Source organism: Mugil cephalus, chromosome 5, assembly GCF_022458985.1.
Source record: "Mugil cephalus isolate CIBA_MC_2020 chromosome 5, CIBA_Mcephalus_1.1, whole genome shotgun sequence".
NCBI lineage: Eukaryota > Metazoa > Chordata > Actinopteri > Mugiliformes > Mugilidae > Mugil > Mugil cephalus.
This window is the reverse complement of record NC_061774.1, coordinates 7,802,694-7,826,742: the sequence shown is the minus strand read 5'-3', so window position 1 is coordinate 7,826,742 and position 24,049 is coordinate 7,802,694. Positions and strand designations below refer to the sequence as shown.

General features: G+C 38.8%; 1 protein-coding gene across 1 annotated transcript in view; it reads right to left on the bottom strand.

The window, feature by feature from the left end:
• The window catches only part of tnmd (tenomodulin), a 52,016-nt gene extending 30,738 nt beyond the window's left edge, over positions 1-21,278 (bottom strand). The window contains exons 1-2 of the mRNA XM_047585722.1: positions 21,120-21,278; positions 17,868-18,002 (exon numbers count right to left, since the gene is read on the bottom strand). Of these exons, the coding sequence (XP_047441678.1) occupies positions 17,868-18,002; positions 21,120-21,167 (183 nt within the window). The 5' untranslated portion in view covers positions 21,168-21,278. The remainder of the gene's footprint in view (positions 1-17,867; positions 18,003-21,119) is intronic.
• Between the last annotated feature and the right edge of the window lie 2,771 nt (positions 21,279-24,049).

Here is a 24,049-nt window from a genome sequence, read left to right as displayed (position 1 = left end):
AAAAAACAAAACAAAAAAAGCTATAACAAAGCGCTGCTATAAATCTGAGTCTCCAAGCCTTAACCGATGGATGGACAGAGCAAAGGAAATGTCTTCAATAGAAAAGATGACTTTCTCTCTCAGATCTAGAGGAGCGACCTTTACCAGGAAATGGACTGCTTTTATCAAAACAATAGAGAATGCTATTCATTAATGATTAAAGACACTGGTCGTTTGATACAACAACATTATGAATAGAGGAACCCACAAGTTTTTTGTTTTCTTTTGTTTTTCTTCCTTAACAGCTTGTTGTTAGCTTGGTTTTCATTAAATTAAAGGACAATAAATAAAAATTGTCAAAAAAGAAATAATTTAAACAATACTGGCTAAAGAAAACAAGAGAAACTGGAAATAATTCAATTGTTTGTTATACACATTAACATAGCCACATGCTTTTTATTATTTTGTTTTTAAATATATTTTTTAAAAGCCTCACAGAGAGTTTGATGCAAATGTGGAAAGGCTGTTCAGTGCCATATCACCCAGTCCTCTGGATTGACCTTGCACTGAAATCCAAAATTCATTTGGTGGCTTCTTTGCCTCGTCTACCTCTACTTCACAGCCATATCGGTTGTGACATCAATCAATGACTCTTCAAACCCAATTGGCATGTCTGTCAGCTTTGTCCCTGCAGAACGATTTCTAAGCAGACATTGCCTGATTTTCCTGTGGATACTAGAGAGATGAGCTCTGACTACATGTAGTTGAAACTACAAAGACTAGGAGCACTTTCTAATTGTTAGTAACGGACAGAAACACAGTGATAGCAAAACAACAAGCTATTCAAACAAGGGTGAACAAATGTGGGTAAGTCTTAAGATATCTTGGTCTTCTTCTATTAAATGATTTTAGTGTTTGTCTGATGACGGCATTGGGTTTTTAATTGCTCATATATATATGAATTGGCTTATTTTATTTGTTGCCCACATACAATTAAGTTGTAATTTCTGAGCAGAATCATTTGGATGATCTGGTTGAAGAAATATTGGCCATGTAAACGTGTCCAGTATCATTTAACCTGATGTGCCAGTAGTGGTTGCCATTAGCAACAGGATGTTTGACTGACACCAACTACCTGTGTCTGAAATCACTCTTGGTTCATTACATAGTACACCGCATTAGCTGTCCTCCCATCTATTGTAATGTCTGACTGTTTATTCGAAGCCCTGCAATTCTACCTACGAATAAATGAAAGAAGTGTCCAGCAGTCCCCACAGTCTAATTAATACATTTATTGGCCAAGTGTTGCACAGTTCAGTGACACACAGAGATGACACAAAATGTGTCCAAAATCTCATTTTTGTCTTTTTCAGTCTTTGGTCTTATTTATACCTCTGCTGTTGTGAAAACATCAGTAGTCATAGCGCAAGTGGTGTCCAAATAACCAGAACTGTCCTTGCTCTGCCCTTTTTTAAAAAAAATCTTTTGTCAAGGGTATTTTTAAAAAATATTTTTCAGCAGAGAAGGAAAAAATGTAGTCAATATATTACCGACATTTTCTGAGGTGAGATATCCTGGGAAGAATGGTCTCAATTTGAAAATCCCTTTTGGGAATTTGTGACTGGTTAACGTTAATGTGGGGACAGTAGAGGGAAACTTCCTGACCATCCTTCGTACCGCCAAAGATAGAGAGAACTGAAGATCCCAGACTGCCCAAGCTTTCTCCATGACACCTCATACGGCTCATGTCTATATCTGGTGTTACTACCCTTTACCTCCAAACCAGCATCAGTCCTTATACGTACACATGCACAGAGCCAGAGATTTGGTAGCATCGTAGACGCAGTGGTCAGCCAAGGAAAGGTAGTGCAGCAGATGGAAAAACACAAGCTTATTTCCCTCCCTCCTTATTTCCTGTTATGAAATGATTTATTCTATGATAAAATAATGCAAATAAATGCAAAGCTACAAATGTGAATGATTTATTTTTTTGAAAGGTAGCTTAAATTGTGTAGGTTAGGTTAGGCATTTATAAGGATTCTTTGCATCTACCTGGGCTTGCTTATACTGACTATCTATATTTATTGTTCTGTGGCTGAATGAAAATACTATCACTAGGAATCTGAAGGTGTCCAGCAGAGCCATCAGCTCACAACTGTCAGAAACCAGTGGGATCCAGGTACACCCATCTACTGCTCGGCAAAGTCTGTCCAGAAGTTGTCTTCATGGAAGAGCTGCAGCCAAAAATTCAAACCTCTAACATGGAAACAAGGCCAAGTAGTGACTGAACTATCAAAAAAAAAATAGGGGCCGGGGTGCAGAACAAAATGGCAGCAGGTGCTCTGGACTGATGAGTCAAAATTTGACATCCCATGAAATAACCACTATCAATCTTGAACAAAGTAATGTCTATGTCAGTGCTTCATTTTATACCATACATTGTGATTGGATAACAGGTGTAAGTTTTTTTGATGTTTAACTTTTGTCAGTTACATTTTTATGTTAGTTACCAAAATGTGTCAGCACCTGTTGTAATTAGCAACCGAAGAGTCACTATTTAGTCCTATGAAGGTGCTGCGAATCTAGGTCACAAACATTGTCCTGGTTTTCTTTCACATTATAAGACCAAATAAGGTTTTTTTTTACAGTTAAATTCTCCATTCATTTTTATATTTAGTCAGTAAAATATGCTTAACATTCAAAACAACCACCATACTGAGCTTTGTGGAAACAAATTCAGAAGAATGTCATCCTCCAATTATAAAACCAAAGCATGTAGTCTGGAGTTGTGTCTGGAAGCAGTATGCGTGTGCTCAGTCAGTGTGTAATGAAAGGATGCAAAATTAGAGTGTGGCTCTAAATATAAACATTTGTAAGGCACTGAGACATTTCTGCATTGTAATTAGCACAAGCCTTTCTGTGGTTTTGTTATATGCCGAGGTAAACGGCTGGTTGCAAGTAATTAAGAAACAGTGCCATAGTTTGCCTTCTTTTTATCTTCAGGAAGTTCTATCAATAGCACCAACAAACACCAATGGATGTTCAAAGTCAGAAACACTGAGCTTTGAATGCCCCTCAGTAGTCTGACATTTTGATGACAGCTTGTTTTGATCTTGCTGAAATTTCTGATGTTGTATACTTGGACTTGAACTCATGGCTTAATATGTTCTTGGACGGCATGCAGAAATCACAATCTGAGTATGTGGTGAATGTAGCATTAAATGGAAAGCTAAAACTGGGTTGGCATGAGGTTAAAGTGCTTTTGGGAATTCACCCGAGCAAATACTTTAAGCATCAGTTTGATGGAAAAATGTTTTACAGCTCCCATTGCCAAAGGCCAGTTAAGTAAAATGCTAAGGTCATTAGCCTTTCAAGGAATAAGCCACAACGTGTCACCATGCAAACGCTTAATGGAGACATCGTCCTAAAACACATTAAGACTGTAAAAACAAACAGCTACTGGCAATGTACCTCGCATGTAGCTGTCCTCTGAGCCAATTTTGTTTTCTGATAATGTATTTTTCTCACTTTAGGAGACAACTCGCCAACACAGACAGTGCAATGCCACTCTGATACATCCAGCAGAGCTACTTGGGAGTGTAATCATGGAAACGTGTGTAACCACCGAAAAACGTAAGTGATAAAGGTCAGGTATTGGAGTCTCACAGGCAAAGAGCAAAGCTTCACTCAAGTTTTGCAATTTTGCACTGGTGTTCAGTAATGACACACATACATTGTAGAACAAGTAAAGGCATGATTTCCCTTGCTGACAGAAGTCTCAACAGAGAACGTAGTGTAGCCACAGGCGAATAGAGAGTACATTTACTAAAAAGTCAGTTATAGGATTTCACCCGTTATTTATTCCATGAAGTTCATGAAGTTCGTTAGACGTAGAGTCAGTTATTCTAATCCAATACACATTTTTTTGTCAAAATGAGCAAATATCTCAACCAGTAATGCACTTGACAAAGGAAAGGGGAGAAGAGATCATGGACTGTAGCTAGAGATTGACTCACCCTCTGAGATGTCACCTTTATATGCAGTTTATGCTCCTGCGTTAACGCAGACCCCTTAGAGAACATCGCTGTGTCGCTAACCTGCACCTCCCCAGAAATGTAACTAAATCCGTGGCAATGCAGAGCGTAAGAGCGCCGGTCTCCTCTATAGTAGCATGTTTCCGCTTAAGTATTTCTAGCTGCTTCTCCATCTCCATGATTTTTGAATTGATTGTTTTGGATCAATAAGGAATCGTAAAGGTTAAATGAGGAGGTTTGGAGATACAGACATTTGTATGGCTCGCAATCTGTGAAATTTCGACAGAATTTGGATGAAATTTCAGTGGGAGTTTCAGTCCCCATTGTTTAAAGTGTAACAGGATCTTTAAAGTTAAGCAGGATGTAGACAGAAAAATTAACACAACTGGCAAAAAGTGCCAACTATGGCTTGGGTGGTGTTTTTACAAAGCAAGTCAGGCTGACAAGCACACAAGTATAAATGTCTCACACCTTGCGTAGACCTGTGCAGTAGTATAATGCCTTGGTTTTACATAGCGCCTTATTGTAGATACTCGCTTTACAATTGAATGCATTATTCATTCGCTCAAAAAGTCCTTATAAATTCCGCATTAGGATTCCCGAGTACTTTTTTTAACAATGTAAAAGAACTGAGATTCATTTACCTTTAATTTACTTAACATAGCGTGGCATAAATCTAAAAGCTGTCACTTTTTCTCCGCTAACAATAACTCAGAGTAGTGACACTATACAAAGTTTGAACAATGTGTCAATGCAACAGCAAGAGTGTCATCTTAGCCTTTGTTTTGTTTCATTTTATTTATACTTTTTCTGAATAGTAAATATGCTGTTCTATGATAGAGCTTAAGACAGGTTAACGTCTCTCACTTTGCTCTATTCTTACAAACAAAAAAGTGGCGAAAGTGATATCACTGAAATCTCTGCAAGTACAGAAAATAAGCATATTTTCCAAAACACTGACCTTCAAAGAGCTTAAGAGAAATACCACAAACGATACTTCCACGGTTGTTTGTTGATTCAGCATAAAACCAACTAGGAGTTAAGTAAAAATGTTTTATTTAGACCCCTTTCTAAGACTAAAAATTGGAGGCAAGAGGGAATTTTCCTTCTTTAAAAAAAACAAAAAACAAAAAAAAAAAACACTGTTACTAAATGAAAAGGTACTTTTACGATGTTACTCTGTCAGAAATAATGGGAGTGTGAGTATACGCTATGGGTTTGTGGAGTACATGGAACATATTTTTTTGTGGTATCTCAAGTGAAATTTTGGCAGAGTCACAGACTAGCATACTTTATTTTCATTGCTGAAATCATTTCTTTGCCGAGCCTCTGAGTCTTGAACGGAGGCTACCGCTTGCTTCAACCTACTCATACCTGAAAGGGGTGTAATGACCCACTTTCTCTCCTTGTCCCCGAGCGACTCTGACGCTTACCACGTTTGACCACCTTGCTGTGGTCGACTACAGTCTGCAGCTGCTGTTAATTTACAGGAGCACTGTGCACCCCTTTTTCAGCTCTGAAGCATATATGACTAATCACACCAGTCATTTTAAACAACTTGAGCTTTCTCTGGCAATAAATCACCGTGATGCTTGCTACTGTGCTCATAATAGAGCTGCATTCAGGAGGGAGGAGGGCAGGGGAGGACTCTGGGAGCTATTCAGTACTATTGGTCAACATACTATTGTGAAACAAACTCTGGGACTGGGACATATTGTTGTTCGATGTGTTGTTTGTTTCACTGATCTCAATAAGAATCAAGGTGAATGAAACAAAGGATTGTATTTTCTTTGTACACCAGCTCAGGGAATATGATCCTTCCCAGGACTTTTTGCTTAAAAAGTGCAGATTGCTCTTGCTTTTTAAAAATCGCTCTTGCAGTTTCAACTATCACAATATCTGTCACAACTCATACATAGCATCATCCTAACTAGGCCATAGAGGATTTACAGGTTACAAAGTATGTGTTCAAATGAATGTGACAAAGTCTTGACCCACGGAGGGAATAAAAGTCAAAAGTTTTAGAGTGTTTGATCTGCTTTGAACGCGTTTTTAAAAAAATTTAAGCAAAACCTTAGATAAACTAAAAAGAAGCGAAACCAGCTTTTTTCTTCACCTCAATAACATGAAGGAAAAAGAAATGCTTCCAAAATGTCCAAGAGTGTACTTTTTTTATCTTGACCTGCCAACTGCAGGAGAGAACAGAGAGACTTCACACAGCCTTTAAAGATGGTGTTAAACCACCTTTTTTGGGACATGACAAATGATGTAACTTTTCCCAAATTGTACAAGCCAGCCTAAGATAGATACGCCTTCCACAGAATAAACAACCAGAAAAAAGACATGAAAACTGAAATGACGTTAAACAACACAAAGGCCCAGGCTGTAACTGTGTCGTGCCATTTTGCCTTTTCCTTGTCATTGTTCAATGTCGCATCTCCCGTTTATGCCTTTCCCTGCCAAGTAACCACTGTGCCGAGCTGAAGAACAATCTGCTCCTTGTCAGGAGTGCTGAATGAATCCTGTTGCTTATTGTTGAGGTGAACACATTATTTGAATACGACCAATTTCCTGTAATAAAAGAGCTGTTGTGGTTTATGAAATATTCATCAATAGTATCCCCTGGAGACTCTATGCATTCAGATGCATATCTCACAATCTGAAACAGACTTGTTGCCGACAAAGGGTTGCAAGCAGAGACTGGAAGCTTCTGAACTATACGGCAGACAGTCACGAGGGGAGTGACCTCTACAGTGGATACGTCTCCTTGTCGCTCTGCTGGTTTTCAGCCATTCCACCTCCTAATAAATCAACAAGGGCACACTCTGGGATCCAGCAGCTAAGTGGCATTTAAGAAACAGCTTGTGAGAGCTGTAAGACTGCAATTTGGACCATTTAGGCGCAAGGCAATAATTTGGCCAGATGAAAGGCATTAACAGCAACCGGAAAGTTTTTAACCCACTTAAGCCCCTAAAGAAAAAAAAAGAACAAGTAGCATTTTATTAAAAGTCAATGAAGGCCAAACCCCTTGTTATTTGGAAGGGCAGAAAATGGTTTCCATTTGTTCAGGCTCACTCAGTATTGAGGTTCTGACACATTTGAATTCACTGACGATCTACCAACTGATGACAATAGTTGCCTACTTTTGCTTTAAAAATAGTGCATGGGAAGCAATAAAAGGCGTAAGCAATTACACTTTCTGGATAAATGTCAAGATGCTGTTTCTGCTACAAATTGCAACAACATAAACATTAGTAGATACTCATGATTTAGTGAGGATGATCAAAGTTGGAAGTGCTATAAGAAGAGCACAACCACACTTGTTTCATGATCATAACTCACTTGATAAGCCCACAATCCCCCCCAGTGCTTCATCTGCCTTATAACATACAGTACAAGCCAGTCATGTCTGTACCAAGGTAGATGTGTTTTCAATTCCTGACACAGCTGCTGGGAGATATGCAGCCCTATAATTGTTCAAACATTGTTTATGCCATGCTGCTGCTTTGAACACACAATAAAAAAAGGAGCGATCGTCCTATGCAGAGACACTGGGGTGTCACACTGGGACTATGGGTACTGATGACAAGCTCTTGGTCTGTTGCCATGGCCCCTGTGTGGGTTGCATGTCAGTCCTGGTCTGCCCTTATTTTTAATAACTGAAAAATACTTTGAAGACCCACAGGGGGAACACAACACATTATGCTCCCTATGGTTTCGGTCTGTGATTTTACAGCTTAACTTTGTCTCATGCTAATAAAAAATAATAATAATAAAAAAAAATAACAACTCAGGAGCATTATTATTAGACTCAGCTCTTCAGCACAATTTAATGTCAAACCTGCAGTCCATCATGGTCAACCACTGATTAAACACATGCAAATTAAGCATCCTGAAAGAGCAAATTAATGCCTTTTAGCATTTTCCCACTGGTTGAGTGTAGAAAATTAAGAGAGCTTGTTATGATTACAGGGAAGTAACCAATGGGATTTGTTTATCCAATGGAGGTAAATTCAATAATTATTGATTTATATAATAATTGTGTCCTCTGTGCGATATTGGATCAATAATGCCTAAAAAAACATATATGACAATACTCTCATGCCATTAACACTCAGGCATTAACGCAGTTGCTATATTGTGCATTATCGCAGATATATTTCTCAAACGCTCTGTTTGGGATAGTTAATCCTAGCCATTGTAGGTTGGTTAAGCTTTGCCAAAAGAGTTGCGTCAGTTACAATAACTGATAAAAATTGGATTATTTTGAGCATCTGGTGTAATACTTTAACAATTACCAACAGGCAACACTGTCGCTCAGGGTCATATGGGGTAGAAAATGTTAAATGCCTCTTGATTTGTCACCAGTACCTGCCCCATTAAGCTCCTATTTAAGATCAGGTGGGGTCATGATTTGAAAGTGGAGACATATCTCTCCACATATTGACAAGTTACTTAGACCCTTATTAATTTATTTTGCGGTGATCAGAGTTGATGGTGGGCCTTGGATTACATAACCTCTACCGATATATATGTCCGTGGAGAAGATTTCATAAAATTATAAATCTAGTCGCAGGGAAAGAATATTTGTACACTAAATCACAGCTGTATGGACTGAACTGCGTGAAGCGCCACAGTTTGGTCACAAATGATCACAGCAACTAGTCAAAATGCACCGTTTACCCATGCTGCTGGATTGACTTTTTCATACTTCTTGTACCTCCTGGATGTAATAGCGGCATATTTGTGTTGCCACACTGCAGGAAGAGCTCTTACTTCAGGGTTGATACTTTCCTAAAGATAAGGGAACCTTAAGCTTCATGAGTGAATGGTAATTGGTTTAGGTCATGTGTGCGTATGAATGTATAGAAACAAAATTCTAACCTTGCAAACAGGTCCTAAAAAATGGGACAAATATGTGACGTTGTTTTTTATCCCTCAAACATTACTACACCAGTTGCCATAATAGCCGGTCAAATGAGGGTTCATTTTGGCAGTGCAAATGCAAAAAGATAAACAGCCCTTGTAAGTAGTGACTTCTTGGAGGGGCTCGGTTTCCCACAGAGAAATCCCAGGACCCCTGTTCCAAAGCACCTGCAGTAGTTGTATTTAAATGCCTGGTGAAGACAGTGGGTTACTAGCAAACACATCAGCGACCATTAGATTCATCTTCCACTCACAGGTCTAGATAACAAAAAGATATTCATCATTAATAACACATTGTTGCAGGTTTACCTAAAATCCCATCTCTGCAGACAGGATGAACGTGTTATTGTAATTATTACTCAATCAAATACCTTGTAACCCTGTTAAAATATCTCTGCAGTTTCTACAGTAGTATTATTTCAGAGGTGCTAAATCAAAAAGTCACCCATGACCTCATATGTTCTGGTGTTCAAAGTCCCGTCCTGATAGACAGCATAAAAATCTGTTTCACAGCAGGAATGAATTTTGATGTTAATATTTAGTGTACGATGGCAAGTACGATGGCAATGTTGTTAATTAAACCCTGCAACATTTCACCCAGGCTATTATTTGTTCCTGCCAGACAGCTAATGAGCCCCACATTATCTCAGCGAGAGACAAAAGCCCAGAGGACACACTGTACTTTAAGGAGTCTCAGACCACCGATGTAACCACACAGAAGAAAGCGGCGTTTCCAGAAAAACTAGTCTGTGCTGACACTCGGCAGAGGAACAGGAAAATCTAAACAACCATCATCCTCTTCTGATATTTAACATGTATTCGTCACCTTTCATTTCATCCACTCATTCTGTAGATGCTCGGGTCAGTGGGTCAGCCCCTCTGCCACCAGGAAAGGGGTCTTGACAAGTTTTAGATGACAAAGAGAAGTACACTCTCTGGGCAAATGTGACACAGCGGCCAAGCAGCAGCTGTCATCCATCATACTTGTAGTGGTGATTGCTGGATAAATACAAATCCGGTGGGGACAAAATTAACGTATAACATATACAATGCTTTAAAATATGATGGATGTTAAATTTTTGTTGCTTTCTGAGTAACTGAACCTTCAGAAATGACCCCAACACAGAGTCAAATTGCATAATAGCATTAAAATACAGCGCATGCTGTATATAATTGGACTCTGTTCTTTGCAAACAGAGCAGATTTCCTGATGTGTAAACACAGATTTATATTTATTTTACAGAAAACTGTAACACAAGTGGCAATTTGGAATTTATAGAAATCCTATTTTTGAGATCACAAGCTGTTTCTTTTCTTGCATTTTTCTCAGTATTTTTTGTCGCGCAAATGAAAAATGCGTATTCAACTTTGCCCAAGCTGCCGGAGTTTTTAGACACGACAGACACTGACAATATGCTGACAGTGAACTTGAGAGAAAGATGGGTTTCTCCATCCTCTGGATTTGACTGACATCTTTGCTTAATGAGCTTCAGCAGTTGTTCTTGTCTTCACTGTCTCGTACTTTACATGTCATTTTGGTTTCTGCATAATTCTCGCCAACCCGAATCTTTATCTCCTTGTTAGCATCAGACCACTCTGGTTTCTCACTCTTATAAATGTAATTCCCGGAGCTTTGTCAAACCAGATACTTTAAAGTTGGGATAGCTAGAAAGGTGAAGGTGCCATTGGTAATAGTGGCTACATTAAAGCAACCATTACAGTACAGTGAAGTAACAATTCCAGATGTATTTTAACATTGTTCCCGTGATTGAAATCACTTTAAGACTCATTAGTGGCATGTGTACTACAAATACACGTAGTTTGTTAAATTTATAAAAGAGGGGTAATGACAAAGACATGTATTTTATGAAAACAATAGCATATCATATCACAGAACTATTAAATAAAAACACATGTAAAATGCATTAAAATATCGACGTCTAGATATAATATCATGCTGTTCTGGTGCACTGAGGCTTCAATTTGGTTCAGATTCTGCACTGATTTCAGTTCCTCATGAATATACTACTTTCCTTCAAATCCATGAAGAATCAACCATTGCGTAGCGGGTGTCCATGGACTTTCTGTAGCAATCTGAAGCGACGTAAATTCAAAAGCCTGCATTTAGAAGTGGTGTCAAACATCGCAAAACACTTCACTGTTGCACTATTCAAAACTAATTAACTGTATTTAGAAATGCAGACAAGTACAACACTTGAGATAAAAATAGTGAAGAAAAACATACATATATATATATATATATATATATATATAGATATATACACACACATATGTCATAGTGATAAGGAACCACTATAATAAATGGAAATAACAAGTAAAGAAAAAAGTCATTTTACTGTTTTTTTTTTTGTTTGTCTGTTGATGAGCAGATCCCTGTATGTCTTCTTCTACTGCTGGCACAGGGTCACAAAACACAGTTGCGGTTATTTTATTTTTTTTTTCTTCCTACAAAATGTTTTCAAGCCATGGCTACAATCACTCTCAAACCTTAACCACATGTCTCCTGACCTTAAAGAAATAGTAATTTCAAGTGTAACCAAATGTTTTCCTTGACAAAGGGCATCACTTAACCTATATTATAATTATTTGCAGCCATCTGGTTTTTGTGCCCATACCAAACCATATTTTGACTGAAGCAGGTTGAGAAGGCATAGAAAAAAAATATGCGTGTTATTTTAACTGGTCCGTGTTTAAATACCCATGTTTTTTTAATTGTATTGATTGTTAGTAACACTTGAGATATCCCCACTGTGGGATCAGTAAAGCTAACCTATCTGAGCACGAGAGGGCACCTATAATATAAAAGGTTTTTTGTTTGTTTGTTTTAAATTCAGAGCTAACTACCATCCTCCATCGACACCTCCGTTCCTTCTTTTGTAGTGATCAGATTTATATTCTCATGTGTTAAACTGAAGCATGAGAACATAATGTTTGAACCAAATTTGAATCACAGTAGGTTAGCCCACTTGTACTGTGACTTATGGCCCCATAACATCTGGAAGGAGTATTTCATCATTAATGAGGTTCGTTAACAGCTCCAGAAACGAAGCTTACTTTGCTAATTTGCTGTGTCAGCCCTTGACATACGACTAGATGAAAGATCTTCCTTTAAAAGTGGTATTTGTGTATTTAACCTGTCTAAAACAGCCTAAACAAACCATGATGTATGTGGATGCATGTCATCAAAGTCAGTTAACTTTAAATGCAGCCTCAAAGTCTCATTTTCTTACATTTAAAAAAAAAAAAAAAACTTATTGTTAATTCATGATTTAAATACTGAGGAAAGTGACTAATTGGGCAAACCTACAAAAAGACAGCGCAACCTTTTAATTACAGACACTTATGCAGCACAGCACACTGACAATTTTTAGATTAAGTCATTTCTAAAGTGAATGGAGAAACAAATTCATCGGAGTATGTGATGACACAATAGCAATATTTCTGATCTGCAGTCTCACATATGTTGAAGAAGGGCAGACGAACAGATTATTTCCAGTTTGCTGTTCAGCACTGTGCCAGTGAATGCACGTTGAAGCTATACACGGGCTGCGGGCTTACTCCCGGAGAGCGAAAGTGGATGTGAAAGCTCAATCACATTCTAAATTGTACAACAGAGTAGAGAGTCTACTTGGCAGTCACACTAGTGAGACAGGTAACAGAGAGAAACTGGGGATAAAACGTCATGCATTTATGTCTGTTTACACACCACACTGTACATACGACATGCGGCACATGAGCTGCTGGTGGAATGGCAAAATAAAGTACTGCCAATTAAATCACAGATCTTTTCTCATGTTATTCAAACTTCTAAAAATGAAATCACAAACAAACTAAAACGCTCTACGACAAAATAAATAACTCCCAGTGGGCCTTGCGGTTCTGTCATGCTCTCTGTAGCAGTCACATCCCAGAAGAAAGCAACGTCCCACAGCCGCCATCAAGCCTTCCTTCTTTAGGCAATTCACTGGAAACTATTTAAAACAGCTCTCTTTTGTTTTTCTCGGTCTGCAACCCCTTCCACGTCCTGACTGTTCCCAAAGTAGAAGGCATAATGCATCATCTTAGGAGGGAGCTTGCAGCGGTCTAATTTAACAGCCAGGGAGAAACACCAGCGGACGCCGGCCTGCTAATGAATGAATGAGCCTGACGTGTAAAACCAGAAAAGATTACAGACTGAGGGGCAGGCCTCCCCAAAAGCTCCCGCCAAACCAGCTGTTTAGATAAGCCCTGCTACTTCCTCGGAATAGCAATTCCTTCGCAACAGAATGAGTAAACAAACGCCTTGCACTCCTGAGTGTAAAGACAAGTTTGCATTGTCTTGTTTTATTCCTGGATAAAGCGTCTGCATGACAAGCAGATAGAATCCTATCATGATCAAATCTTCAGTCTCCGTCCCCAGTTGTGTGTTGACATCTGGACATTGAGGGGACTGTTGGGTATACACCGCCTACAGGCAATAAATAAACAAAGGGGGGCCCGGCCTTGAGAAGCCATACACCTGTGACCAGTGGCAAACCAGCAGGCGCTGCAGTGTTCATTAAAGAAGCCGGGCCTGACAGTGAGGCCTTTAAGAGGCCATCAGGAGCGACAACTCAGCAGCTACCTTGGGACTGGAGAGGCAAAGGCATCAAGGTGAGCAATGCAATTTCAGCTTGAATAATGGAGCACTTTCCTCAGGTTTGACATTCATGTTTTTCTCCGGCAGCTGCGAGCTATTCAAGGTTCCCTAGGAAAAAGTGGTTCACAATGTCTACAGGTTCACAATTACTATGTGCCTTGCTGCTGTTCTGGAGATAATCCCACTCAAAGTAGCTCATGAATTAAAAATTGCACCAAATATATCAAATCTAATTGTATGAACATTTAGATTTGGGGGTCTGTGTGCTACAGAGCACAGGAAATATCAACGTCTAGATTTCATTTTTTTTCCCTCGATAATAATATGTGAAAATAATTTTATTAAGCCAAATTATTCTCATTTTTCTCTTGGATTCACTAGCCAGATTTCATTTTCACAGAGTTGCTGATGTAAACTGGTAATAACAGAGGATTAATTTACAAGCAGGCAAAATCTCCCAGTGGGACTTGTGGCCCAGAACAATAATGAGTGCACTGTAAACACGAATTTACCGTAAGCCAAAAGAGAATGCACAGAAAGCACACCTAATCTGCACACTAAAACACACCATGTACACTGATGCACAAATAATCACACGGATGCAGTCACAACCAGGCCCACTCCCTCATATACACATAAACGCACAGTGGCAGAAGAAATGATGGCAAAGTATCTTCCCCAGGCCGCTCTAACAACATATGTTTGTAGGTAATTAAAAGAAGTTCCCAAGTGGTTATCTTGTCATATTGAAATACAGCACACAGAGCAAATTACTTTACCTTTTTCTTTTTTCTTTTTTACCTTTAAGTGGTTATTATATAAAGCCAGGTGCACAAAGTCTTGTTGTTGTTGAACTAGAAAAATAGATGAGAAGTGTTTGTGGCTGTAACCAGTGCTGTGGTTCTGGCTTTTAATTGAAAGGCTTAGGTCAATGCATTGTGTAAGACAGTATGTAGTACAGAGGGTGTGATATGTGCATGTTTTAGTACAAACTCCTTTTAATATTTGTATATGGATATTTTTCAAGTTACAGTGTCTCTAGTAATGAGATCTAAGCCAGCTTTAGAGCTTCCTCTGCTTGTTATCTTCAAAGCTGTGGATTCTCAGACTTGTCAGAGTATCCCGTGTTAAAAAAGTCTGAAAAACACCACAGTTTAGCATCTTTTTCTTTAAAATACGTGCAAGTGTGCGACGCCATTCTTTTTTTCATTTTTTTTTTTTTCCATTTAACTAAGACTTTGAAAAAGATGTGACTTCAGACTCTAGTTTGCTCCTCTCACATTCTGAATAAAAACAGCTGCTCAACAACAGATTGAACCAGAGATGGAACCGGATCGGAAATTTCTTTCTTTACTTATTTTAACACAAATTCAAAGTCTAATTATTATTTATTTTTTTTACCACTTTTAATGTGTTTTGTACCCACCCTGTAATATAGTTCATTTAGTATTTGGTGACGCTTTGTAATTAGATGAAGTGAGCTGCAATTCTTTCTCAAACAAAACTGAGAGTTTGCATTAAGTGAATCGACCCAACAGAACATATCACTGATGTGTTTACTGTCACCGTTTTGTTGTAATGGCGAATGTGTCATTAACCTCTTGCCTATCAGCCTACCTTAAACCCAGATGTAAACATGCTGGTCAGATTCTAATTAAACTGTTTACATTGATGCAAGATAAAATCATCCTGTAAGGTACATGTTCCCACAAAAGGTGTACATGCCTCAAAGCATCAACTAGAAAACGGCATCTTTCAAATGCTCAAAATCGTTCTGCATGCTGTAGAGCATCAAATCTGCTGAAAGTATAACACGGCTTAATTCACACTGAATTTATTCAGTGGTAAAATGGATAGTGCAGTCAAAAACTGACCCACGCTTTCAGTGCCGCTGTCCAGCTTTGTTCAACCATTCAAACACTTGTTAAAAAATCCAGTTGTTTTGCTACCTCCATGTTTCTGTTGCTCCTGGAAACTTGTCAAGTTATCTTATGTTTACCTCACAGCAAACATGCAGAGAAATGATCGGATCCTGCATGCACGGTTAGTTGGTGGATATATTGTTTCAGATTATCAATGTATTACATTTATGGAGATGGCCACAGAAAGTACGTTTATCCTGACTGGGCTATTATCAGAGAAATACTAGTGTCCGTGTAAACATAGAAATGTGGACCAATAGTAGCATTCATTTAGATATGTTTTATTTTGATGTTTCCGCAGGTGGAACTTGGATATTTACTCATGAGCTCTTTTTGTTCTTCACTGGTTTTAACAGGGGCCTTCAGTATTTCTGATCAAATACCTTGTGAAAAATGAGGTATGTCAGATTAACCAGACTACGTGTTTAATCAATATTTCATCTGTTAGACTCCGTATCAGCAAATAATATTAAAGAACTCAGACTGGGATCAGTGCCAGATGTCTCAGGTACATCCCTAATAAAAATATTGATTAGTCCTGCTTTAACGAATATTCACAACTACTCCTAAGATAGATCCTGCGTACTAAGACCTCTTGTGTCAAGCTCAATATTTGAACATGTTTTTGTGGAGGAAACCGGAGCTGGGGAAATAATTTACCTCTTAGAAACATGATTTCAAGAATTATGTACGTGTCTGTAGCGTAAGTGATACAGTATATTCCAGATTTTGTAGGGGCTCACATAGAAGTTCTATATTTAAGATGAATTTGAGTTATTATCAGAATCACACACACACACACACACACACTGTTTCTTAAAATAGATACCTCCCCTTGGCTTCGGATGCCGTGCTCTGCTGCTCAGAGCCCATACATGTAGCTGCCAGATGCTGCTCAGGATTAGCTGGTGAGTTAAAAAGTGTCCTGCTGTGTAGCATCTCACACCCCTTTCGCCAACAGAGGCTACACCGATGCAGGAGACCTCATCCATCCAGCTGCATCCACTGGATCAATGGAATAACACCATCTCTTTACCTTTGGATTAGTAGTTTCTGAGGACGCATACCTGAGTGTTATATGTCTTACGTGTCTGGGAGCTTCCTTCCCATTTGACGGACAGGTGGTTTGTTTTTTGAAGGTGCTCCATCTTACTCCTTGATGTGGAGGTCGGTCAATGAGCCTCCCCCTCAAGACCCCATTAAAGCAAAGTCCGGGGTCCGCAGGTTTGATATTCATCACCTGGGCAACCTCTGCCGTCAACACGTTTTGTGCCACGTGAGAATGATCACAGCTTATTAAAGTGGAAATAATGACTGCTCTACCTCCGGCATGAAATATTTAATAAGGACAAAGGAGATGGCTCAAAGGTGATTCGTACCTATGTCGAAAGGAGTGAACGTGGACAATATAGGCCATACAGGAAGTGCAGATGAACCTTGTTTAACCTGAGCTTAGAAGGGACTGTCAGCAATAGAAAATTGTACGTCAGTGGAAGCAGAAATAGATGAATGGCTGCAGAGAGAGTTTAAAATGAAGGTTTATTAGCTCGAATAAAGATATTGGAATAACAGCGTGTGACATACAGCAAACTACACGTCCCTCTCCTCACCCCATGTCATTTCCAGTGCACACAAAGCAGACATGTGAAATTAGGTTTGAAATATGTGTGCTATTTTTTTTTTTTTTTTAAACATCATTTCATTTTGATTTGCTCTCATTCCCAACTGAGCTCAGAACATATAGAGCATCCAATTTCTGGATGTGAAATTATTGATGTATTTTCCTTCTAGCTTGGGTAAATTAGCTTTTTTTCCAGCCCCTTGGGAAAATCAGGGGAAAGGAGGAGAGTGAAAATGTTCTCCATCAAGTGTGATTGAATTGGATTTTACAAGATGAATTGCCAGGACAAGAGTTTATCCCAATTACATTGCCAAGAGGTTTCAGTCCTGCTGCAGCCACTCTGGTCAGCAGCAATTAGGGTCAGCTTTGAGTTATCAGGGTCCGTCATTGCGAGAAAGATCTTTACAATCCGAGCAGAAAGTAGATAAATCCAACAGACCAAGATTTGCACGAGTAAAAAGTGGTTTGTGGTTTACGCCAAGAATTCATTAAATTACAGACCTGACAGCCAAAACATGAGCATAGCAAAACACAGCTGCCTTTTCCATAGCCCAAACATCTTTTAATCTAGTGGAATACAATACAAACTGCAGGGACGGCCTCTTGTGCTTTGTGTGGCCATCCATTTTCCACTCACGCACATTTTTTTCTGTAACCAATATGATTTGGTAATGTGGAAAATTGTGGTGACTTTCATCTGTCTCTCACGAAGACTACACTTACCACAGATGGTGATTTAATCTTACCTTTCCCAGGCTGGGACCCCACAGAAATCTCAGGCTGAAAACACAGAGAGCCAAAACCAGGAAGACCAGAGCCAGGACCAGAGCCCCTCGCTGGTACATGTGGTACTTGGCTTTCTTCTCCTTTCCAGCCTCAACCTACAAATGACAGATGCTCATAGTATTTATATGATGTGTAAATTGCCCAAACATGATAACAATATTCCATACAGTGTAACTAATCCTATCCTTAAAGGAATAATTTATTTTCTTTGTGGGAGTTGGATGGGGTTCATTCAGTTTTCATCTGCTAGTTACCCCGTTATAGGGTATTCACTGAAATACTTTGTTTTTTTCAATTTTAAGTAAAAAAAAAAAAATCAAGATCATTGAAATTACTATATATAGTTCATTGCTTTTAAGTGGTAAACAAATGTATGTATTTAGACCATACGGATATAAATGCTGATTCAGGCACTTGTCAACATCCACATTATCACATCACTTCTTCTTGGTAACTAATAAATCAGTTATGCTCAGTGTTCATGTAGAGGTGGACCTAGTTGTACATATACGTAAACACCACATGGACTTTGGGGGGATGTGCTTAAGTGCCACCATCTTGGTACAGTGTCAGCAGAGGCAGCGGTACATGTAAACTAACGAAGGAAAGAGGTACTCTGAATTTTGGACCGATTTACGATTGGTTGGATTTGTTAATAATGTCACACATGTAGCTGTGATACAGGGTGCTTGGATTTTTAGAAATATTGGTTTTATTACCTAAATACAAATTGTCACCGCAATATATACCCTTCAAGTAATGCTTTAAATTATTCTATCTCTCTGTCTCTATCTATATATCTATCATGTCTGATGTTAGTACCGAATACATCCCGTGACAATAGCTTGACAATTGAGCAATTTATATAATTCATCTATAAACATAATGGTCAAAGGAGTAAACAGCACTGTACCAAGATGGCCGCCCTGTATGCACATTGCTCCAGTGAGCGGCGGCAGTGAACGTGGCGTCTATGTATATGCGTCTATGGACCTAGCAGACCACTTTAGCCTTGATCTTCTCTGATTGGCTGGGTGAAAACCACATGCTTCTAAACCTCACTGAGAGGTACAGGGACACACTTTATATATACAGGTTTGTTCTTCAAAAGTTTCATAGACGAGCCACATACTTTCTAACGCAGGGGTTCATTTTGTAAAGTTTGGCTGCTTCCACTTCCCAACTCCAATCAACATTTTTTAACTTTATTTTTAAGTATATTTATATGCAACCCAAATACACGCCATTTGATTTGGCCACTTGCTAAAATCTATCCCCCGATGAGATTACCAACAACAAAAACACAGCCATCCACATGCCAGGCACAGGGAAGAACAAACTGCTACACGTGTCAGAGAGAGGTTACATTTATTAAAGTTTTCTTCAAATTAAAACTCTGCTGGCTGTAGTCAATTCCCCAAGCTTAAGGCCACAAATTAATAAAGACTGGCTTTTGTTCCACCAGAGTTCCAGCAGGGAGAAAATTAAAGCTACTCATTCACACTGGACCACTTTTGAAGGTCTCAGAGGACAACAGAAAAGCAGATATGTTAAAAAAAAATAAAAAAACTGAACCAACTTCAATTAGCAAAATTGGTGTTGCTTATCTTTGTGTCTTTTAAAGTGATGATAAAGCAGCTTTGGTTTTCTATTGTGGCTGAGGTTGTTACTGTACTGAAGCTTTGGTAGATTGGACAGCACTTAAACATATTGGAGTTTTGAATAATATCTTTAAATAACAGTTTACTTTTTAATTATTTTTAAAAAATAATTAACCATATCAGTCATTTGGCATGACTAACGGGCACACATATGGTTTAGAAACAATGATAAATTCAGAGCAACGTTAGGGAAGGACAGTGGACGAATTATTCAAAAAAACACCTTAAAATCTATTGCTTTTAATTTAATCTGCACTGCCGCTATTGTTGATTTTTTACATGTCGGAGACAGTAGCCTCAAAAATGTGAGGCACATCAAAGCATTGTACATTCCTGATAAAAAACAGAGGGCTGTAGTCAAGAGAGCCAGAAATTCCTCACGCTCGGAGAGAAGGAAAAGAAGGTGGCAGAAATCCTCTGCTCTCCTGTGGCAGGTTGCATAAGCAGTGGAAACTTAACTGGAGGACAAACCTCTCTCTGCCTCTGATTTGAATATCGAAGGCTCAGAGGAAGAGGTGGGATAGAGAGGCAGGCAAACAGACAGGCAGACAGACAGAAATAAAGGCATGGATGGAGACAGAGTGAGCAGTCTGAGTGCACAGCAGCCGCCAACTAGTGTTTAAAGGTTTAGGAGTTCAGAATCAGCCAGGCAATTCCTCCTGAGCTTTGTGAGCAAGAGTGCCTGGAGCCCCCTGCTGTTATCATGCAAAGAAGAAGCACTTTCGTGAGAAAACAACAGGAAAAATAACACAGGTTTCCTACATAACCAACAAGCAGAGGCAGCGGTTTATCACACTGGGCCACACTCCTATAAGCATTTGAATTCCGTTGAAAGCTAGTCTGAAATAAGGTGCCACAGGGGCATTCTTAATCATAGCCATTCTCCATCCATCACTTCCAGGTTACTTATGATTAGTATCTGCCTAACAGTCCCCCTTTCTTAATAATCTATTTTATTTTTTTCATACACGTATATGTGTGTGTGTGTAGACATAGATATACATTTGAAGACAATGTGCTGTGAAGATATTCGACCCTGTTGCCCTATTCTTTGCAAGTTCTCCAGCAAATTAAATATGTGAGAAAGAAGGAAAAGTTCAGAGCCAAAACTCATTCCTCCCCTCCCCACAATAATAAACTCTGCTATGAAGATAATTTGAGGTGTCAATTTGTGTGCTCCTTTCATTTGAGAAGATATTGTAAATATAAGGTAAATATAAAATGGTCCAGGTGAGACCACGTATAAGAGAGGAAATAAAGGAAGGAAGCCAAGGTGCAAAGCCAAAGAGACTTAGATGGAAAATTTAATATTCTGAGGTGATCACAATGCTTCTGTTCGTTTCCTAAAAGGCAAACTTTGACATAGTCAACTTAAAGCTTTCACTCAAATATTCACTCATATTAATTTTCTCTTTTTGAACCTCTTCTACAGCCATATAATTTAACGAGCCCTAAAGTTTTAAAGGGGGGCTGCCACCATGAATGATGGAAATTATTTGAAACAGTTTGTGCGGTGCAGTAAATCAAACATAAAAAGAAAAGTTGACTCACATCTTTCCACAGAATCTGTTGACTGCTGGACTGACTGCTAGCCTCCATGATGCAAGCCCACAGGAGGAATCTTTCCTATCCGCTTAGCTGGGGGAAAATACTCACGCTCTGCAAGGCAAAGAGCCTCAGCTTCATTCCTTTGCCGTAATTTGGGAGTGTGCTGAAGGGGAGGGAAGTTTCAGATGGAGTGGAATTACTGAAACATTTGTGATACCCATTAAAATGAAGGCAGATGTCTCTCCTGCCTGCCTTCCTGCTCCCATTTCAAAGGTGGAAGCCCCCAAATGATTTCAGACTGAAAGACAAAATCCTCTGTTGAATAAATTCCATACTACGAAATACCGTAGTATTTCCTCCTTGACTGACACAAAATAATTGTATGTGTGTAAGTCCACTATGTAGGGGAAAATCTACCTTTTCTGTGTTTTTTTTTAAGGATGAGTTCAAGTATTCAAGTACCTTCTCTTTGCTTTTTTCAACAAAACCAGGTTTAGCAAGCAAGAGCTGAGTATAGCAGCATAGCAAAAGAACCAACCTTATAAAATGACATTAATTTGCACTTGTGCACATACAGAAAGAAGAGGGGAATAAAGCAAAGAGAAGAAGAAATTTATGGGTCAGCTCCAGGCATACTGCGAGAGAATTCTATTACATCTCTTCCTCCATTTTTGAAAAATGTAATCTATAAAGAGGCAAATGTCTGGTCTGTTTCAATAACTAACCATACGGAAAATAGATGCTCAGTTTACGTGGTTGTACTGGAAGGTTCAAGTCTCTACATCACGCTTATGAAGCCTAGTCCTACATGTCTGAACTTGAGATTTAAAGTAAACGCAGAGAAATTCACATAGATCGTGATATATAAAATTTTCACTTTTTTGGCTGGAGAGGAGAAACTGATCATTAAAAATCCATGTTTTCTTTTTGTTTACATTCTGTGTGAAACCAGAGTCTTTATTGTGGGAAGTCCCTGTGTTGTGTGTTTTTTTTTTAAATGCAATTAGTAGTAAAACCATTTTAAGGGCTCACAAGGGACAAGTTAAATAGCGCATGCAGCATCTGAAGCTCCTCGTGTATTGGCACCCTCGTAACTTGATACCGCTCTTGGCTAGCTTAATAACGCCATCTGATAGTACCTTGTTATTTTTCTCAGCCATACAGTGCACTGTGCCATTAATAGCTTTTGAAAATGTCACTGTGACTCAGGGTGTGATTGCATCTACAGTTGTTTTTTTTTTTTCTTTTGGTCAGAACAGTGGTGAGAAAGTTAACTATGCCTCACTTTGTTTAGGTTCACAATATTCAGTTTTTAGTGACCTGTGGATAGCACACAATAGTGGGGAGTCCTAAATAGATTTTTTTTCTTTTCTTTTCTTTTTGAGTAACCTGTATTTCTATAAGTCCAGTGTTGTTTCTAGCTTCTATACATTCATCGCTGGACTGCTATGACTCATCTGTACTCAAAGTTAGGAAATAAAAAAAGGGTATTTTTCTAATGGCATAGAGAAATAAGACCAAGAATGCTTTGTTGTGTTTTCTATACAAGTGAAATCTTCACCCACTACAGGAACATATGAATCCGTCAAACACTTATTCAGACTCACATTTAGCTCATATTTATTCAGTTTTAAAACTAGAACTATACTAATGATCTAGGTGCAGTTCAGGTTTGGCTGCTAAAACTGTCCATGAGGTAAATAAAGAGTCGTTAATTTTAGGTCTGTGGCAGGATGCAAACACCCTTGCTTTCTGCTTGACTACACAGTATTAGACACACTCCTTCTTGCAACGGCAATAAACACTGGCCCTGGATTTAAATCACAAGATTTTACAGAACCGTAAAATGCGGATGTAATTCTGTGCACAATCTCCCTTGTTTCTTTTTCCTTGCAAACAATGACTTGATAAACTTTTGAGCCTGGTGTTTTTCACATGTTGCTGTCTCACCCCCCACATGCCGACATGCAGATTGGATTTGGTGTATTAGATGGAGGTACGGTTATTTGATACCATTTGTGTTCAGGTGCGCTGCTGTCCCACAGGATCAAACAAGTTCCCAAGTTCACAGAAAACTCATATGCTTTGCAGGGGTAAACTCAATACAACAATTCAGAGGGCTGGGAAGTCTCTCATCTAATGGCTAAAGAGACTATTTACTACAATCAGAATAAACTTTTAAATTTACTGGGTTGTATTATGTGATAATACAACCCAGTAAATGAGAGGATGCCACAGGGGAACAGACACTATTCGGGAACACTATAGTAGCTGCTGAATAAGAACAAGAATTGCAGAGTAATAACTTTAAGTTAAGCAAGACCATACACAAGTTCATTGTTTTGTATTGCATTTGCAGCTCATGGTTGTGTTTTCTTTGTAAGATTGCTTCTTGTTGAAAGTGTCTCCAAAAGGGCACATTGAGGGTATGCTCTGATGTCACTTCTGCCCAGGGCCACGCCCCCCAGAGTGGGAAAAACATGGCGAAATGTATCAGTAAATTACAGCGAGACCCGGGAAAATGTGGATTATCAGTTCAAACGAAGGACAATTGGACTCAACAATGATCTACCAAATAACAAATGGTCCACGAACATTCAGAAATCAGTTCTCCTGATATTTATACGTACCTGATTTCAACGCTGGGAAATACTATACTTATACTTAAGTATAACATTTTGGTACTTTATACATAACTCTAACAGCTTTGTACTAGAGTACCACCTTAACTGGAAAAGTGGACTAGCCTCAATTATGATAAATGTAGCTAAATAAAAGATGCTAATGCTACTGAGAAGTAAAGTTAGCCATACAATGCTGTGGCGTCCGATTCCGTGTATTATTTTATTGTTGGAACTGAAATAGACTTAACTTAAGTAGTAACTTACAGTATGACTTCATCAAAAATAAATTAATATTAGCTGACGCTAAAT